The sequence below is a fragment of the Nomascus leucogenys genome, chromosome 8 (genome assembly GCF_006542625.1).
Source record: "Nomascus leucogenys isolate Asia chromosome 8, Asia_NLE_v1, whole genome shotgun sequence".
NCBI lineage: Eukaryota > Metazoa > Chordata > Mammalia > Primates > Hylobatidae > Nomascus > Nomascus leucogenys.
Window position 1 is genome coordinate 79,214,879 of NC_044388.1, and position 21,310 is coordinate 79,236,188.

General features: G+C 43.4%; 1 protein-coding gene and 1 pseudogene across 1 annotated transcript; both read left to right on the forward strand.

Annotated features, from left to right (window-relative positions):
- Positions 1-6,854: 6,854 nt before the first annotated feature.
- On the forward strand, positions 6,855-7,239 carry LOC100594352 (annotated as a pseudogene).
- An 8,150-nt stretch (positions 7,240-15,389) lies between these two features.
- Positions 15,390-16,431, forward strand: LOC100594702 (olfactory receptor 13J1). The gene is given in 3 exon segments (XM_012508859.2): positions 15,390-16,028; positions 16,030-16,112; positions 16,115-16,431. Coding segments are annotated over 3 exon segments (924 nt in total). The 5' UTR covers positions 15,390-15,504.
- The last annotated feature ends 4,879 nt before the right edge of the window (positions 16,432-21,310 follow it).

Sequence of the window (21,310 nt, forward strand, 5' to 3'; positions counted from 1 at the left end):
AAAAGCAATGTTCTAGGATGAGAAAACTTGATTTTGTAGTGATGTCAATTCTATCCCAAACTAGGCAATAAATTAAAAGCAAAATCCCAGGAGAATTTTTGTGAAATGTGACCAGCTGATTGCAAAATTTTTCTGGAAAAGAAAATGTGCAAGAATAGCCAAGAAATGATTGAAAAAGGCTGGTAAGAGAGGATTTGGCCTAGCAGATACCATAAAGCTACAAATCACTATAAAGCTATAGTAATTAAAACAGTGTGACATGAGGACAGAAAAAGACAATAAAATTTCTTTAGAACGTAACACTGGGTCCAGAAAGAGACTAATAAATTTGTGAGAAATTTGTTTATGAAAAAGGTGGCATTTTTAAATCAATGAGAAAAGAATGACCTTCATAATAAATTTTATTGTGGCAAGTAAATAAGCTTACTTATCCTACCTCACTCACTCAATAAGTAAATTCCAGATAAAATAAAAGTTAAATCGAAAAGTAAAACTTTTAAATCATTAGAAGAAAATACAGAAAGGAGAATGTACTTAAAACCTTGGGGATGTTACACAAGAGACAAAAACGAAAATGAAATTTGCTACCCCAAATAATTAAACTTCTATATAACAAAAGATATCGTACACAAATAAAAAAGGCAGCTGACATAAAATGTTTGCCACATATATAATACACAAAGAAATACTGTAGAGAATATATAAAGAACTTCTAGAAATCATTATTTTCAAAATTAGAAAAATGAGCATAAAATATAAAGAGATAATCAACAGAAAAAAATTTTAATGGCAAAAAATGACAAATAGAATTATTCTTAACATTTTTAGTGATCAGGGAAATGTAAAATAAAACAGCAAGATATCCTTTTCACCCATTGTAATGCAAAATTTAAAAGACTGAGGCCAGGTGAGGTGGCTCAAGCCTGTAATCCCAGCACTTTGGGAGGCTGAGCGGGGAGGATCACTTGAGACCAGGCATTCAAGACCAGCCTAGGCAAATAACAAGACTCTGTCTCTACAAAAAAAATTAAAATAACCATCAGGGTGCGCTGGCACGCTCCTGTAGTCCTACTTACTCGGGAAGCTGAGACGAGAGGATCACTCGCGCCCAAGAGTTCAAGGTTACAGTGAGCTGTGATTGCACCACTGCGCTACAGCCTGGGCAACAAAGCAAAATTCCGCCTCTTTAAGAGTTTAATTTAATTTAATTTAGTTTAAATTTAAAAAATAAAAGACTGACAACACCCAGTATCAGTCAGGATATGGAAAAATGGGTACTGTTATATTCTTGGTGGAGATTTAAATTAAGACAACATTTCTGAGGGCGATTTAGGGCATCTTTCAACAATTTAAATAAACGTACCTTTGATCCAATAACTTCCTGTCAAAATATTTATCCTAGAGAAGTATTTGTACATGTGCCAAAGAGTCAGGTAAAATGATATGAGTTGCAGCATTGTTTGCATGGCCAAAGAAAAACATTAGATATAACCTAAATGTCTAACAACAGGAAATACTCAAATAAGCTATAATATATTCACACAATAGAATATTACATATAACTTTCAAAGAAACAATTACATAAAAATATCTACGGTCGGGCGTGGTGACCCACACCTGTAATCCCAGCACTTTGGGAGGCCAAGGCAGGTGGATCACCTGAGGTCAGGAGTTTGAGACCAGCCTGACCAGCATGGTGAAACCCTGTCTCTACCAAAAATACAAAAATTAGCCGGGTGTGGTGGTGCGTGCCTGTGGTTCCAGCTACTTGGGAGGCTGAGGAGAATCGCTTGAACCTGGGAGCCAGAGGTTGCAGTGAGCCGAGATCACGCCACTGCCCTCCAGCCTGGGCAACAAGAGCAAAACTCCATTTCTCTCTCTCTCTCTCTCTCTCTCTCTCTATATATATATATATATATGTATATGTATGTATGTATATATGTGTGTATATATATGTGTGTGTATATATATAGAGAGAGTGATATATATGTATATGTGTGTATATTATATATATATATATATACACAAGACTTGGTATATTGTTAAAAGCAAGCTCACATATTAAAGAAAGACACAGAAGATTTTTAAAGACCTAAATAAAACTTTTAAAAATAAAAAAATACAATTTTCAGATTAAAAAATCAAATGGATGAATGCAACATGATATCCTGGATTGGATCCAGGAACAGAAAATGATATTTGTGGGAAAACTGGGAAAATTTGAATAAAGCCTGTAGTTTAATTAATAGTGACAATTATGTTTAGTTGTGTCACTGCTAATTTCTGAGTTTTGATGAACATTTCATGGCCATATAAGATGTTCACATTAGGAGAAGCTGGTTGAAAGTTATACGGGAAATCTATATCCTATCTTTAGAACTCTTCTGCCAATCTAAAATTATTTCAAAATTTAAAACAAATTTCAAATACATTAGATGGAATTAATAGCAGACTAGAACCTGCAGCAGAAAATATTAGTAAACTTGATATCATAGCAATATACATTAACCAAAATAAAATAGAAAAAAAAATAAATAAATGAACAAAGTATCAGTGAGCTTTGGGACTTCAAGTAGCCTAATATGTGTACAACTAGAATCTCAGGAAAAGAAGCAATGGAGAGAAAAAAAAAAAGGAAAAAAAAATCAAAATTTTTCTACACTTAAAAAAAACCTACAAAATCATAGATCCAAGAATCTCAACAAAGCCCAAGCAGAAGAACATGAAGACAGCTACACCAAGGCATATTATAACATGATTGCTTTAATCAGTAGTAAAGAGAACATCTTAAAAGCAATCATAGAGAAAGACACGTTATATACAGAGGAACAAACAAGAACCACAGCAGTCATTCTCAGAAACAATGCAAGGCAGAAGACAGTAGCCAATATCTTCAAAATGGTAAAAGGAAAATTAAACTGTCAGAATTCTATACTAAGCAAAAGACCTCTCAAAACCGAAGTTAAATAAAAATATTTTCAGACATACAAAATTTGAGAGACTTTATTACCAACAGACCAGATCTATAAGAATGTTAAAAGAAGTCCTTCAGGTGGAAGAAAAATGTTATCAGAAGAAAATACCTAGCTATACCAGGCAATAAAGAGCCCTAGAAATGGTAAATATGTGAATAAGTATAAAATACTTTTACTCTAATTTTTAAACCTTTTAAAACATAGCTTGGATGTGGCCAATAGGAAGCTAATTTTTTTTTAAAAGGAAGGAATATATAACATAGTTGACTATTGGAAGCAAAAGTAATAGAATTTTAACAGATGTGGAATTACAATATATAACAACAATAGCTCAAAACCCAGAAGAGGGGAAGTGAAAGTGCATTGTTGCAACATTTATATACTATAAGTGAGGTGGTATTATATTAATTAAAGGTAGATTAAAAGAGGAACAACAGATGGAACAATAGAAAACAAACAGCCAGATGAAATATTTAAATCCAACTATGTCCCTGGTCATTTTTAATGTAATTGGTCTAAGCATCTAAATTAAAGAGCAGAGATTGTCTGATTAAATTTTTAAAGATCCGGCAGGGCACGGTGGCTCACGCCTGTAATCCCAGCACTTTGGGAGGCTGAGGCAGGCAGATCACGAGGTCAGGAGATCGAGACCATCCTGGCCAACATGGTGAAACCCTGTCTCTACTAAAAATACAAAAATTAGCTGGGCCTGGTGGCGCGTGCCTGTAATCCCAGCTACTCGGGAGGCTGAGGTGGGAGAATGGCGTGAACCCCGGGGGCAGAGCTTGCAGTGAGCCAAGATCACACCACTGCACTCCAGCCTGGTGACATAGCAAGACTCCATCTCAAAAAAAAAAAAAAAAAATTAAAGCTCCAACTCTATATTAATAGCAGACAAAGTAGATATTAGAGCAAAAATATTAACAGTGATAAAGAGGGTCATTTGAAAATGACAAAGATGGCAATTCATCAAGATAACATAACAGTCCTGAAAGCTTATATATCTAATGACAGAGCCTCAAAATACATAAAGTAAGACCTGACAGAACTGAAAGGAGGAATAGACAAATCTGTAATTGCAGCCAAAGATTTCAACATCCCTGTCCCTGTGGTTGAAAAATAAGTAGACAGAAAATTAGTAAGAATATGGGAGATTTGAATAATACTTTCATCCAACTTAATTGATATTTATAATACCCTTCACCCAATAACAGCAGAATACCATGGAAAAAGACAGCTAAGAAGAATCCTCCTGGGGTCAAAACAAACCTCAAAGACTGGCCTCAAAAATACTCCTCCCCAAATTTAATTGGATCAGACTGTGGCGCAGTGTATTCCCCAGCGCATGATCAAAAACAGTAAAGCAATCAGATTACAATTTGTGGAGCCTAACACTGGCTGTGATACCAGCAGAAGTAGATACTTTTATAAATAGATCAGGAAAAGCAACAGTCAAATGGCTCTGCTAAAACCACCGTTATCCCAGGGTGAATGTGCACATATCCAAGGCTACATACAGCCTCTGAGGAAAGACAGAGGCTTCATGCTGTGGGATAATAAACTAAATAAAATAGTCTAGCCAAGTCAGTAATAAAGAAGTAAAAAATAACAAAAGCAAGCTACAAAGTGGCTACCATATATTACCAAAAATATACAGTTTCAACAAAATATTATGAGTCATGCAAAGGAACAGGAAAGTATGCATACATGAAGGGGGAACAGAACGCAGGCAAGAGAAACTGCCTGCAAAAGGCCTCAAGTCATATTTAGCCAATGAAGATTTCAAGCATCCACCGTAACTATGTTCAAAGAATTAAAGGAATTCATGCCGAAAGAATTAAAGGACCTACATATTTAGTGCAATCCCTATCAAAATCCCAATGATGTTTTTGTAGAAATAGAAACATCCATCCTAAGATTCATATGGAATCTAAAGGGACCTTGAGTAGTCAAAACAACTTTAAAAAATAACAAAGCTGAAGGACTCACACTTCCAGATTTCAAAACTTACTACAAATCTACAGCAATCAAAACAGTGTGGTGCTGGCATAAAGACAGACACATAGACCAATGGAATAGAATGAAAAGCCCAGAAATAAACCCTCATATCAAGTGATTTTTGTCAAGAGCAATGAGACTATCTATTTAGGAAGGGACAGTTTTTTTCAATAAATCGTGCTGGGAAAATTAGATATCCACATGCAAAAGAGACTCTTTTATGCAGTGCCAAATACCAAAAAAAAAAATTCAAAATGGACCAAAGACCTCTCAAAAACTATCGAACTCTTAGAAGAAATCACAGGGCAAAAGCTTCATGAATTTGAATTTGGCAATAATTTCTTGGATATGACTCCAAAGGCAGAGGCAAAAAAAGAAAACAATCAACAAATTAGACTTCATGATAATATTAAAATTTTGTGCATCACAAGACTATGTCAACAGAGTAAGAAGGCAACCCACAGAATGGGAGAAAATATTTATAAATTATATATCTGATAAGGGATTAACATCCATAATATAGAGAGAACTCTAAAGACCCAAAACAAAAAAAAAACAAACAGTGCCATTAATAAAAGGGCAAATAACTTAAATAGACATTTCTCCAAAAATCTATACAAATGGACAATAGGCACATCAACTAATGTTTACCACTAAATCATTAAGGCAATGCAATCAAAACTACAATGAGATAGTCCATCTCACCCGTTAGAATGGCTGCTATAAAAAAAAAACAGAAAATAACAAGTGTTGGTGAGACTATGGAGCAATTGGAACCCTTGTGCACTGTTGGTGGAAATATAAAATGGAAAACAGTATGGTAGTTTCTCAAAAAAGTTAAAAATAAATTACCATATGATCCAGCAATTCTACCTCTGGTGAGGGGTGGGGGAGTAAAGGAAGCTATGATGACAATTTTTCATCAAATAGAGAATATTAATAAAGAGAAACTATTTTGAATGGAAATTCCAAAATTAAATGTACAATAACCAAAATGAAAAATTCACTTAGAGGTGTTCAACAGTAGATTTGAATTGGCAAAAGAATCATCAAACTTGAAGATAGATTGATAGAGATTATACAATCTGAAGAACAGAAAGAAAAAGGGATAAAGAAAAATGAACATAGCCTCAGGGAAATGTGAAACACCCTTAAGTGTACTAACATATGAGTGAGATAGGATTACCAGGAGAGGAGAGAAAGAAATGAACAGAAAAAGTATTAGAAGATATAATGATTGAAAAATTCCCAAATTTGTTGAAAAACATTACACATCCAAGAAGCCCAACAAACTCAAAGAAACTCACCCCAGACATATAATAGCAAAAGTGCTTGAAAGACAAAGAGAAAACATTGACAGCAGTGAGAGACAAATAACTCACCACACACAAGGGAATGATAATAAGATTAGCAGCTAATTTCCTGTCAGAAACAGTGGAAGTCAAAAGGCAGCAGGCTGACATATTCAAAGTGCTGAAAGAAAAGCCTGCCAACCTAAAATATTAAAAACAGAAAAACTATCTTTCAAAAACCAAGGCAAAATAAAGACACACCTACTACATAAACAAAAACTAAGAGAATTCACTGCTAGCAGATCCACTTTACAAGAAATACTAAAAGAAATCCTCTAGGCTGAAAGCAAGCAAATACAGATGGAAATTCAAATCCACATGATAGAACAAAAAGCACTGATAAAGGTAATTATATAATTATAAAAGGCAGTTTTAAGTGCATATTTCTTACTTCTTCTCCTATTTTTCAAAGAAATCATGTAAAACAATATGTGTATAATTATATTCTTGGAAAAAATGCATACTCTAAAAATTACAAAATATTGTGGAAAGAAATTAAAGAAGATCAGATTGGCTCATTGGCGCTGTCATGGCAGGTGTGCTGAAGAAGACCACTGGCTTCATGGGATTGGCTGCATGCAAGAGTCCGCACAGGACAACCAACTAAAATCAGTCTGCTAAAATGTAAAAGGCTAAGAATATTGTACACAAAGATCCTTGATGTTCTTAAGCAAACCCCTTAAAAAGCAGCATATAGAAAGTATACAGAACAGATTGCAAATGAGAAGCTGGCTATGGTTAAAGCAGAACCAGATGTTAAAAAATTAGAAGACCAACTTTAAGGTGTTCAAATAAAAGAGGTGATTCTTCAGGCTGAAAATGAACTAAGTCTGGCAAGAAAAATGATGCAGTGGAAACGATAGGAGATGTTCATGGAAGAGCCTCCTGCCAATCAATGGAAATTGCCAATGTAATTAATAAATGACTGGTGGGTTGATGGGAAACTGATATAATTAAATATTCTGTTATATTAAGAGCATGCCCATATTATTGACATTTTACAATCAAGAAAAGTAATATAGAAAATATTTAAGAGACTGTTAAAATTGGTGATTATGGTAATACAGTCTTGTGAATCAATTTTTGATTTGTAAAGTATTCACACAAATTATTACAAAGATTGTATTTCTTAGAACAGAGAGGTCATGGAAAGATTTGAAAATTAATTTTAAAAAATCCTACAGATCTTCAATGCAGAGGCCATAATCCAAAAGTAAAATTTCTTTAGTAGTATCTTCAATACATCATTAATTTTTTTTATCATCCTGAAGAAGAAAAGGTCCTTAATTATTATTGTCTAAACAAATTTATAGATCACTGTTTAAAGTAAATAGTAAGAGTGAATATTTTCAAATGTGATAAAATAGCACAAGTGGCTGGTAATACAATTTGAAATTATAGTTAACCTCCTTGGCTGTGATCTTACGTATGTAAAGTAAACTTTAAATATATAAATAGGTCAGGTGCAGTGGCTCACACCTGTAATCCTAGCACTTTGGGAGGCCAAGGCAGTTGGAACATTTGAGATCAGAAGTTTGAGACCAGCCTGGCCAACATGGTGAAACCTCATCTCTACCAAAAATACACAAAAATTACCTGGGTATGATGGCGTGTGCTTGTGATCCCGGTGACTCGGGAGGCTGAGGTGGGAGGATCACTTGAGCCCAAAAGGCAGAGGTTGCAGTGAGCCCAGGTCACACTACTGCACCCCAGCCTGGGTATCAGAGTGAAACCCCATCTCAAAGAAAAAAAATTAAAATTAAAATAGGCTAAAGAGCCTATTTTTTTCTCCAAAGAAGATATACAAATAGCCAATGAGCACTTGAAAATATGTTCAATGTCATTAGCCATTAGGGAAATGCAAATCAAAATCACAATAAGGTACCACTTCACTCTTACTATGATGGTTATATATATACACATTTTTTTTTTTGAGACAGGGTCTCACTCTGTCACCCAGGCTGGAGTAGGGTGGTGTGAACATGGCTCACTGCAGCCCTCAACCTTCTGGGCTCAAGCTATTCTCCTGCCTCAGTCTCCCAAGTAGCAGGGACTACAGGCACATGCCACCATGCCTGGCTCATTTTTGTATTTTTTGTAGAGATGAGGTTTCACCATGTTGCCCAGGCTGGTCTCGAACTCCTGGTCTAAAGTGATCTGCCCACCTCGGCCTCCCAAAGTGCTGAGATTACAGGCGTGAGCCACCACACCCGGCCAAGATGGCTATAATTTAAAAAGCAGGTAATAACAATTGTTGGTGAGGATGTGGAGAAATTGGAACCCTCATATACTGGGGAAATGTAAAATGGGAAAGTAAAATGATACTTTCCATTTTGGAAAATGGCAGTTCCCCAAAAATATACACATAGAGTTTCTATATGACCCAGAAATTCCACTCTGAAGAAAATATCCAAGAAAAACGAAAATATACATCCACACAAAAACTTGTACACAAATGTTCATAGCAGCACTATTCATAATAGTCAAAAAGTGGAATCAACTCAAATGTCTATCAACTGATGAATGGGCAAATAAAATGTGGTATATCCATACAATTAAATATTACTTAGCAATAAAAAGAAATTAAGTCCTGATACATGCTACAATATAGATGAACCTTGAAAACATTAAGCTAAGAGAAACCAGTCACAAAGGGAAACATATTTTATAATTTCATTTATGTAAAATGTCCAGAATAGGCAGCTCAATAGAGACAAAAAGTAGATCAATGGTTTCCTAAGACTGGAGGAGGCTGAGGAGAAAAGAGGAGTGACTGCTAAAGGGTATGGGCTTTCTTTTGGAAGTGATAAACACGTTGTAAAATCAACTGTGGTGATACTCAAAACTATTGCATTGTACACTTTAAATTCACCCATTGTACACTTTAAACTCGCCCATTTAAAGTGTACAATGCAATAGTTTTGTATTTGAATTGTACATTTTAAATGGGTGAATTTAAATGGGCGGCTGCATGGTGTTTGAATTATAGCTCAATAAAGATGCTATTTTTAAAAAGAACTAACCATTGATTCGCACAACATGGATGACTCTCAAAATAATCACGCTGAGTGAAAGAAGCCAGATTTTGAAAAGAGTACATTCTGCATAATTCCCTTTATGTAAAATGCTAGAAAATGAAAGTAATCCACAGTTACAGAGAGCAAATCAGTGACTGCCTGGTTGGGGAAGAAAGGAATGGATTACCAAGGGGCATGAGAAAAATTGTGGGTATATTAGATAAGTTCATTATCTTGATGGTGGTCATGGTTTCATGACTGTATATGTTAAAACTAATCAAATTATATGATTTAAATATAGTTGTACATCAATCATCCTTCAATAAAGCTGCAACAAAAAAGCATACTAAAAAGTCACAAGACCTATTTCTATGTATAGATATACATATGCAAATGGCCAGAAAAGTATCTGGATAGATATACACAAAACTAATAACAATAGTTACTTTTGGAAAAGTAAAAGCATAAATTTATTTTGTGTAAATAAATAAAATTCTAATAAAGTTACTTTTAATTTTAAAACAGTGAAATAAAAATCTAACAATGCCTAGTTCCAAAATAAAATGACCCTAATCTTTAAAGAGACCCTTGGCTGGGCGCAGTGGCTGATGCCTGTAATCCCAATACTTTAGGAGGCCGATGTGGGAAGATCACTCGAGGTCAGGAGTTTGAGACCAGCCTGGCCAACATGGTGAAACTCTGTCTCCACTAAAAATACAAAAGTTAGCCAGGCGTGGTGGCACATGCCCACATGCCTGTGGTCCCAGCTACTTGGGAGGTTGAGGCAGGAGAATCACTTGAACCCGGGAGGCAGAGGTTGCAGTGAGCCGAGAATGTGCCACTGCACTCCAGCCTAGGCAACAGAGCAAGGCCCTGTCTCTAAATAAATAAATAAATAAATATAAATAAATAAATAAAGAGACTGTTAAGCCTGCAGAGACATGGACTCTGAAAATTGTCGAGAACCTCACGGAGGAACCATCAAGATGGATGCTGTGAGCACAGGGAAGAAGGACCAAGTGGAGACGAGAGAAACCCAGTCACTGGCTACCTGGGCAGACAGGCTTTGCATTGACTGAGGGAGACAGGATTCAAGGGTGGACAAATCAGTGTCAGAGTCAACCCAGGGCCATGCTCCTGCCTCATTAAGTGGGGTTGAGCTAGCTCCTTCACTTCTCTAGGGCAGTTCTCCCACCTGGACAGTGAGCATGGGTTAAGATGGCCTGTAAGCACTTTCCTGCTCTGATAGTCTGTAATTCTGCTGCGCTTCTTCATCCAGTTCAGTTCACACCCCTATTCACTTTCCTAGATTTTGCACTTTTGTAAGATCCCTGTGAGAGTTGAGCCAAGACCTCTAGCTCCTCACCTGGAAAGCAAGTCTGCCTATCATTTGTTCACTCATTCATTCATTTATTTTTACATTTATTTATTCATTGAAAATTGCTTATGTGTTCATTTAATTCCTCATCATCCATTCACTTATTCATTCTGTAAACATTCCTGGATCAGCACTGGCTGGGGCCTGGCCTAAGAGGATGGTTCCTGCCCCTTAGCCACTTTCTCCAACTTTTCCACACTAATTAAGATTTCTAAATAGATTCTGTGTAATTGGGTCTTTGGGACATTATCCCTGAAGCACCCCAAAGTTTCTAAGCTGGGCACATTTCCTCTCTTTCCTCTAAATTTCCTCAGGGATCGCACAGTCCCTCGCTGCACAGAGCACTTTGAAAGGTGCTACCTCCATATGACCTACCTTCTCCCCCGGAGACTGTCGGCTGAGATGGAGCTGGGTGCTGCCAGGTCAGGGGGTCCCTGGCTGCTCACAGTAAACCACTGGCCTCTCCGTTTCCTAATTTTACCAAACCTGACACGTTGCCAAGAAACCCACTGAATTCTAAGCAGTTTGTATAATTCTGCCAAAGTCCAAAAGCTCCATTTAATTCTATCAAGTTGCAAACCCTTTGCTGAATTCTATGAAAGTTCAGGCATGTTTTCAGGGTTTGGAAAGCTGGGCTGGTGTGAAACCCCGTGTCCCGTCCACCAGGATTCTCTATGTTTAGGAGGCTCGGGCCTGCTTCTTTCAACTGTGTCCCCCTGGCTCCAGACAGAAAAGGTCCCCGGTCTCAAACCCTCTGAAACATCCTCCAGTGAGCCAAGGAAATGGATCCAGAGAGCCTGAAGGTGAGTGAGAAATGGGGATATGAAGGTAGAGGAGGGAGCGAAGAGCCTGAGAAGAACGGAGGCCTTGGCTTCCCCCTCCGATCGACTATGCAAAACTGGGCAAGTCTCTTCTCCTCACTGGGCCTCAGTTTCCCCGTGTATAATAGGGGGGCAGTCCAGCTGATCTGTGAGACCCCTCCCAGCTCTGCCAAGGTGTCACCTAGGCAGGGACCAGCCCGTGGTTGGCATCCAGCGGCTCACTCCCAGTTTGCCTTAGCCACAGGACGTCACAGCAAGACAGGAGGAAGTCAGCAGTGGCCAGGCTGGCGGTCTCAGCTTGGCCTTCAGAACCTGGGAGAGAAGAGGAAGGGTGACATCCCTGCAGGCTGGCTGGGATAGGAAGCAGGTAAGAAGTGAGAGAGAGAGGTGGGCGTTACCCAAGAGGTCCAAACACAGGGCCATGGAGTGAAAAGGAAAGAGGGCTCAGCGCAGCCTTGGGGTGGATACAGGAAGGCCCCCTGTGGAGGTACCATTTGAACTGATTTTTCCATAGCATTCTGCCAGGAGGGAGGTGGGGGCAGAAAGAACATCATGGGCTCTGCAGACAAAGCTTTCTGGCCCTGATTTGGGAACCAGAGTCCACAGCATGGGTCACGTTCCTCCTCCTCTCGCAGATCCCAACCCCCAGCTGAAGGGCAGAAGGAAGAGCCGGGGGCCCCAGGTCCTTTTGCAGCTTGCCCCTGCTCCGGGGCTGCCGTGTCCTTCTGGGTCATTGTAGGCAGAGATTGCTCCCTTCCCTCAGAGCCGCTCCTTCCTAGCGATGCCCCTGCTGCCCCTCCTTGCCGTGGTTTCCACACGCCTCCTCCCAGGGAATAAGGCATCTGCCCAGCCCTCTGAAGCACCCTGGCCCCAGGTTCAAGGGGATGCACTGCCAGAGCTGAGCATGTATGTGCACAAGTATGTGTAAGAGAGACTGAGTGGTACCTAATGTGTGTACGCTCATGTGAATGACAGCACAGGTACACACATGAGCCTATGTGTGGCTTATACTCACAGGCACACATTTTTGCACCTGTATGTCACATGGGTATTCGTGCATTCTCCGGTAGGTGAGTGCACGTGTGGTGGCCTGTATGTATATTCCAACAGGTAGCCAACGCTGCAGATGCTTCCTTGTGACTTTTGGGAATAAGCTGTAGTACGTGGAACCACGCAAAGAGGAGACGGTGCCTCGGCCAGTCACTGGGGCTGCATGATGCCATCTCTGTGTCTCACCCTAGCCATGGCACAGTGCTTGTTTCTGTTTGTGCTCTGTTAAGTGGGGGTCCCTCTCCAGGAACCCAGCCTCAGAGTTTCCCGGCTGGGAACTCCACAGTCTTGAAAGAAACTTCCTGCTCACATGCACCTGGGCCCATGGTGAGTCTGGACACAGTCAAGTGAAACAAGACTTTTTCTCTCAGGCCCTAGCACTGGATCAGATATCTTGCTGCAAGGCGCCCCCGAACTCCCTGAAGGAGGGCCTCCGTGTGTGGGGCTAAGCTCTGAACCTGCACTTACACTCTGGGAGAAGAAGTAGTCATAGGGGCCACCCACCTGGAAACCTCATGAGTGGTGAAGGCCCCGTGAGACCTAGAGAGACTCCACTTGTGACCCTTCAAGTAGCCTGACAGCAGAAAGAAAGGAAGAAAAATATGTACAGGAACAATGAGCTTCCTGTCACTAAAGGCAAGCACACAGAAGCAGGATGCGACTGGGTATGGAAAAGTGGGAGGAGGGTGAGGCTGGGTACGGGAGAGTGGGAGGAGGACAAGGACGAGGCTGGGTATGGAAGAATGGGGGAGGGGGAGGCTGGGTATGGAAGAATGGGGGAGGGGGAGGCTGGGTATGGAAGAATGGGGGAGGGTGAGGCTGGGTATGGAAGAATGGGGGAGGGTGAGGCTGGGTATGGGAGAGTGGGGGGAGGGTAAGGCTGGGTATGGGAGAGTTGGGGGAGGGTAAGGCTGGGTATGGGAGAGTGGGGGGAGGACAAGGACGAGGCTGGGTATGGAAGAATGGGGGAGGGGGAGGCTGGGTATGGAAGAATGGGGGAGGGGGAGGCTGGGTATGGAAGAATGGGGGAGGGGGAGGCTGGGTATGGAAGAATGGGGAAGGGTGAGGCTGGGTATGGGAGAGTGGGGGGAGGGTAAGGCTGGGTATGGGAGAGTTGGGGGGAGGGTAAGGCTGGGTATGGGAGAGTGGGGGGAGGGTAAGGCTGGGTATGGAAGAATGGGGGAGGGGGAGGCTGGGTACAGGAGAGTGGGGGGAGGACTAGGCTGGGTATGGAAGAATGGGGGAGGGGGAGGCTGGGTACGGGAGAGTGGGGGGAGGACAAGGCTGGGTATAGGAGAGTGGGAGGGGTGGGTGAGGCTGGGTACGGAAGAGGAGGGGGACGGTGAGGCTGGGTATGGAAGAGTTGGGGGTCCTCTCTGCCTAGGAAGGGTTTGCACTCAGCAGCCTGGGAGCACACCTGTCATCGGTGCTCCCTCGCATCTGGCACCACCTGGCATGTAGCAGGTCCTCAGTTACTTCTAGGTTCTGGAAGGAGTAAGTGAGGGTGGAATAAAAGACGGAAATGGTCTCCTGCAAGGAAGGCACTGAGAGGAACTGTGCTCCGCCCAGGCCCAGGATTTGGCATCGTGTCCCATGGGATTAATGACACCGTGCCAGATACCCTGGAACACTAAAGAGAGGTGACTCATGTTCTTTTGCTGGTGAGAGGATTGTGGCAGCCCCCGGAGCACAGATATCCATCTAGAATGGTAAAAGAACAAGCACTGTTTGAAACCTAAAAGAAGCATACACCTGCTCCGAGCACGGTGTAAGTGTCACACTGTTGGGAGGGCTGGATTCTAGCTTCACCTCACCAGAGACCTGTTGTGTGACCTCAGCATCCCCATCTATACAATGGGAGATCCAACAAGTTGGCCTCTGGTCATGTTCCATGCTAATACCCTAGGAGTTCATGAAGTCAAAGCAGTCATCGCTCTGGCCCACAGAACATAGGGGTTTGGAATTGGGCCAAGAGCTCCATCAGATTTTAGCTGGGAAACCCACAGGAAGGCAGATTGTGAAGGTCCAATCCACACAGGGTAGCTAACGAAACAGGCCCTGGGCAGGGGACAGGGGAACATGCCTAGTGATAGGCTTCAAGGTCAGCAGCCCTCTAACACACAGCACGGTGTATGCTTTGTTCATGGATACTAGAGTAGGCCTGAAGAGACAGGTGAGACCACTGCAGGCCGAGGACATTCCAGACAGAGGGAATAGCAAATGCGATGGCTCAGAGGCTTCCTTAAAGCCAGGAGAATCTCCACCTGCTCAGAGACCATCTAGCCCAATAGTTCCTCAAAGTGTGGTAACTGCGTCAGCAGCAGAAGCATCACCCAGACCCACCGACTCAGAAACTGGGTTTGGGGCCCAACAATCTGTTTTAACAAACTTTCCAGGTGATTCTGGTGCATGTTAAAGTTTGAGAACTGTTGATCTAGCCCACTGTTTCCCAGACTATGTTCATAGAACACTTACCTGCAGTAGGTTAATGGGTGTTCTGTAAAAGGGGATCCATGATCAAATAAGTTTGGGGTACACATGTTCTACATTGCTTTGCAGGAGTCATAGATCACATTAGCATATTAAAGGCTCTGAGAAGTCCTGCAGTAAAGAGCTTTATTTTTAATTAATCCAATGTTGTCTCAAATTGATTTTTCAGATTGCTTACTAATGTTCTCTTTAACATTTTCTCAGGGAATGCTGATCTAAATCAATCCTCATTTTTCACATGGATAAACTGAAGCCTCGAGAGGATAAAGGGATTCCCTGACGTCACAGAGCGTGAGTGTGGCAGTGCTGGAAAAGATCCTGACAGTCCACCTCGTCCCAAAAAGGGCTCTGTGAGCTTCCCCGTGCCCTGCACCCTCTCTCCTTCCATCCCAACTGTGGATCATCCCTTCAGAACTCTGCAGCATGGAGCCGCTCAACAGAACGGTGTCCGAGTTCTTTCTGAAAGGATTTTCTGGCTACCCAGCCCTAGAGCACCTGCTCTTCCCTCTGTGCTCAGCCATGTACCTGGTGACCCTGCTGGGGAACACAGCCATCATGGCGGTGAGCATGCTAGATGTCCACCTACACACGCCCATGTACTTCTTCCTGGGCAACCTCTCCACCCTGGACATCTGCTACACGTCCACCTTTGTGTCCCTGATGCTGGTCCACCTTCTGTCATCCCGGAAGACCATCTCCTTTACTGGCTGTGCCATCCAGATGTGTCTGAGCCTGCCCACAGGCTCTACGGAGTGCCTGCTCCTGGCCAACATGGCCTATGACGGCTACCTGGCCATCCGCCAGCCACTCAGTTACCGCGTGCTGATGAGCCACCGGCTCTGCGTGCTGCTGGCAGGAGCTGCCTGGGTCCTCTGCCTCCTCAAGTCGGTGAATGAGACGGTCATCTCCATAAGGCTGCCCTTCTGTGGCCACCACGTGGTCAGTCACCTGCGAGATCCTGGCGGTGCTGAAGCTGGCGTGCGGCAACACGTCAGTCAGCGAAGCCTTCCTGCTGGTGGGCTCCATCCTGCTGCTGTATCCCTGGCATTCATCTGCCTGTCTTACCTGCTCATCCTGGCCACCATCCTGAGGGTGCCCTCGGCCACCGGGTGCCGCAAAGCCTTGTCCACCTGCTCGGCACACCTGGCTGTGGTGCTGCTTTGCTATGGCACCATCGTCTTCATGTACATGAAGCCCAAGGGCAAGGAAGCCCACATCTCTGATGAGGTCTTCACGGTCCTCTACACCATGGTCACGCCCACGCTGAACCCCATCATCTACAGCCTGAGGAACAGGGAGGTGAAGGAGGCTGCCAGGAAGGTGTGGGGCAGGAGTCGGGCCTCCAGGTGAGGGAGGGTGGGGCTCTGTACAGACACAGGTCTCAGATTAGTAGCTGAGGCCATCGTATGCCAATGCCAGTGAGGACATGGCAGGGCTAGGGCTACAGGTCTGGTATCTTCATCCCAGCAAGGCAGCACCAAGTCCCGCTGATCCTGCCAGAGAACAGCCCCCATATCACCCTCTGCTCTCAGCATCACCTTGGCCTTCATGCCAGCCTCCTGGCTGGTCCCAAGACTTCAGTCCTGTTCCTCCCTCCAATTTCTCCTTCACGGGGCATCTTTTTGAAATGCACATGTGAACGCATCACTTTTCTCACTGAAATCCCTAGGTGGCTCCCCAGTGTTCTCAGAACAAAGTGGAAGCTCTTCAGTGGGGCATTTGAGGCCCTCACAAGCTGGCCCTGCCTGACTGGCTCCCCAGCCTTCCTCCCCTCCCACCCCATCTCCCTCCTCACAGCCACACACACCAGCCAGATGTGACCCCCACATGCCCTGCACTGCCCAGCTCCGTGCTCTCCTTTTTTCTCCCCACGAGGCAGCACCCCTCTCCCATCCCCAGCACACTTCTCCATATGTAAAAGGACTGACTGCCTGACCCTTCAGGCCCAGCTCAAACACCACCTCCACCAGGAAGCCACCCCGCCTTGCTCCTCTTGCTGTGCCCCTCTGTGTTTTCAGCATACTCCAAGAGCAGGGAGTGTCAGATTCTACTCTCTCCCAAGGTCCAGCCTTGCCCAACCCTAGGCCCTGCACAAGTTTCTTAAATAGAGATATTAACATGTCAATGTAGGGGTGACAATGGCAGAGCCTAGAGTTCTTCCCAAATCTGAGCAGAGCTGAGACGGAGTCCACAGATGACGGGAATGGCCCAGCTTCCCTGGTAGGTGACAGTAGAGGCAGCGATGAGACCTGTATTAGTCAAGGTTCTCTTAGAGGGACAGAACTAATAGGATATATATATATATATAAAGGGGAGTTTATTAAGTATTAACTTACACGATCACAAGGTTCCACAATAGGCCATCTGCAAGCTGAGGAGCAAGGAAAGCCAGTCCGAGTCCCCAGACTGAAGAACTTGGAGTCCAATGCTCAAGGGAAGGAAACATCCAGCACGGGAGAAAGATGTAGGCTCGGAGGCTAGGCCCATCTCTCCTTTTCACGTTTTTCTGCCTGCTTTATATTCACTGGAAACTGATTAGATCATGCCCACCAGATTAGGGTGGATCTGCCTTCTCCAGCCCACTGACTCAAATGTGAATCTCTTTTGGCAACACCCACACAGAACACACCCAGGATTCATACTTTGTGTCTCATGATCCAATTAAGTTGACACTCAGTATTAACCATCACAAGGCCCAAAAGTCCAAGATTCCAGACCTGTCAGGCCCTGGGACACCAATCATCCAGCCCAAAGCCTGAAGCCTCCCCATTCCTCCCACCTCATCCCGCCCAGCAGCAACAGCAGCAGCAGCAGCTTCCAGTGCCCCCTTTCCTGGGATCCAGGCCTCACCTGGCTTGAGGAGGCTTGTTTTACCCATCCTCACCTCATGCCCTGGGACCCCGCCATACCTGCCCCTGCCTGATGCTCAGCCTCTTCCAGCTTTTCTTTCTGATAACTCAGTGCACAGGCAGTGGACACCGACCTAGATTCACGGAGCATTTCCATTCCCTGCCTTGCCCTGGCCTCCATGATACCATCTGTACGATGGGAGCACTGGGCTTGCCCTGCAAGCAGCAGTCCACCTTTCCTGCCCCCGGCCACAGGTAAGCACAGCCCCTGCATGAGGCCTGAATCCCACCCCCCCAGGGCTTTCTCCCTGCTTCCTCTGCTGGCCAGAACAGAGGCACAGAGAAGCATGGCTGGAGGAGTGAGAGACACCCAAGCCTCTCTGACCACACCTGAGAGAAGGCTGTCAGTAGCCCAGTAGCCATGCCAGTGGCCATGCCATTCTGCTGGGCCTTGGATACATGACAGGAGTTTGGATTTTATTCTGTGGGCTCTGGGGGTTTACAATCAGGTTGACTTTTAGCAAGGTCACTGATTAGATACCATTCTCTCTTGTTTAACACGATGTCCACTGTTAGGTACCGTGCGGTGAAGTAGGCAGTGTCATACACTGCTGGTGGAGATGGGGATAATTTAATATGAACTTCCTAGAAAGTAAGTTGGAAATATGAATCAAGGGCCTTCAAAACTTCCAGACCCCTTAACCCAACACCTCTACTTCTAGGAATCTAGTCTAAGTAAATAATAAAAGGCACAAAGATTTAGACATAAGGATATTAATAACAGCATTATTTATAGTAACAAAAAAACTGTAATAAGCTTAAAGTTCAACCATAGAAGAATATGTACACAAATCTGGTGGAGTCCAATGAGAGTATGTGATACAGCTGTTAAGAATTTTTTTATTTTTTCAAGACAGGGTCTCACTCTGTTACCCAGGCTGGAATGTAATGGTACAATCTTGGCTCACTGCAGCCTCAACTTCCCGGGCCCAAGCAATTCTCCCACCTCAGCGGTCTGAGGAGCTGGGACGACATGCATGTGCCACCACGCCCAGCTAATTTATTTTTAATAGAGACGAGGTCTCGCTATGTTGCCCAGGCTGGTCTTGAACTCCTGGGCTCAACCGATCCTCCTGACTCGGTCTCCCAAAGTGCTGGGATTACAGGCATAAGCCACCATGCCTGGCCAGGAATCTTATTTTTTGAAGGGTATATGGTAATGGGCAATGCTCATAATGTAACTAGAAAAAAAAGCAGAACACATAACACTGTATTTCAGTATGATCTCAATTTTAACTTTTTAAGTATTTTTCTTACATATCTATAAATAAGTGGGTATCTAGGAAGTACTGGAAAATGATGACCAAATATTAACTAACAGTTGTTTCCTCTGGGTGACAGGGTTGTAGATAAGTACTGTTTTTTAAATTATTATTTTCAATATTATCCAATATTTCTATGATAACCATGACTTTGAACTTAAAAAATAGTGGCATGTGGAAGACCACCTTGCCCACAGTAGAGGACAGACGAGAAAGGCTTCCTCCTGAGGGCAGGGAAGGGAGTAAGCTGCTGCAGTCACCCAGGCCCTCAGTGAGGCATGAGCCGGCTGGGTAGCAAAGGACAGGGTGTCCCCAAGAAATATTGGGGAGATAGAGATGCGAAACAACATTTGGGAGCTAGAGATACAATATTTGGGATTACAGTTAACCCCTGAACAACACGGGGGTGAGGAGTGCCAACTCTCCTCACAGTAAAAAAATCCATGTATAACTTTCGACTCCCCCAAATTTTAACTACTAATAGCTTACTGTTGACTGGAAGCCTTATCAATAACATAGAAAGTCGATTAACACATAATTTGTATGTTATATGTTTTATATACTATATTCTTACAATAAAGCTAGAGAAAAGAGAATGTTATTAAGAAAATCATAAGGAAGAGAAATAGACTTCCTATCTATTAAATGGAAGTGGATCATCATAAAAGTCTTCATCATTGTCAACATCACGTTGAGTAGGCGGAGGAGGAGGAAGAGGAGGGGCTAGTCTTGCTGTCTCAGGGGTGGCGGTTCACCTGCAAGTTTTTTCAAACTGTAGCAAATCTCAAAAAAAATTCCCAATATATTATTTGAAAAATACAAGTATAAGTGAACTCGTGTAGTTCAAATCCATGTTATTCAAGGGTCAACTGTATATATATGTAAAATAATATTTGGGAGATATATTTGGGATTATAGAGGTGGAGGAGGGAGAGTGAGGACCGTGGGTTGGTCCCAGGTTTCTGGTTTATTTGGGGTGGGCTGAGACACTGAGTGAGGAGGAGGAGCACAGTAGATGGGGGAAGTGGGGAGATGGTGAGTTTGCCTTCGACCTGCTGAGTTCAGGGTATCTGTGGGGCAGCAAGAGGACAATATGCTATGAGCAGATAGAAAATAAACAGTAACTTCCTTTCCATTTTATACTTCAAACTACGTTCTTGATAAAAAACTCCAGAAGACAAACCATAGCATCATAAGAAACTTTGCAACTTCTGCTGCTTTATTGAAGGATGATTTTTAGTCTCTAAACTGTGTCAAGTTGTTATTCTTTATTGTGAAAGGACAGGAAAGGGAGGGGAGGGAACAGGAATAAAGAAATCTGTAAAAACTCAGATGCCTGATTAAATCCCTGACCTAATAAAGTCCCTCGCCTGTACTTGGTGTCTCCCACCTTACAAAGCAATTTACTTTAAGCTTTGATGAATCCAGGTCCTTATAGCAATCCTGGAAGGAGACACCCCATTTCACAACCCAGACACCCAGGCCTAGTGAAGCCGGGCTCATGGGCCTGCAGCCTATGGCATCCAAGGAGCAGAACTGCAACGTGACCCAGTCTTCAGATTCTCTGTCCACTCTCTCTCCTATGCCCACTTCATCTCAGCAGGGCCCTCCTGGGGGAGGCTGAGGAACCTGGAGTCTCTGAAGCCCAGGTCCCACAGCTGCCAAGCCTGCGACTTTGTGTAGTTCAAAGTTTGAACTTTAAATTGGGCAGAGACCATGAGGTCCCTGAGAGCAGGGAGCAAGCAGACTGTCTACGTGGCAGGGGAGCAAGAGGCAGGTCCTGGGAGGCAGTGGCGGGGCGAGGTGGGGGGAACCTAGCCCATCCCAGCACCATGCACTTGCTCGTAATGAACTTGGCACTTCCCAAACCTCAGCTCCCCTTACCTGGCTCCAGCTCGCTGCAGACATTTAGACGATGGCCAGTAGGTGGGAGGTAAGGAGAATTCATCTGACCCATTGCTTATTGTCATGAAATCATTTAAAACATTTAAAAGCCAAAATATTTGCTGGGGGACAGGGACAGGCTGGTAATAATATCATCTACCGCTCACTGACTAT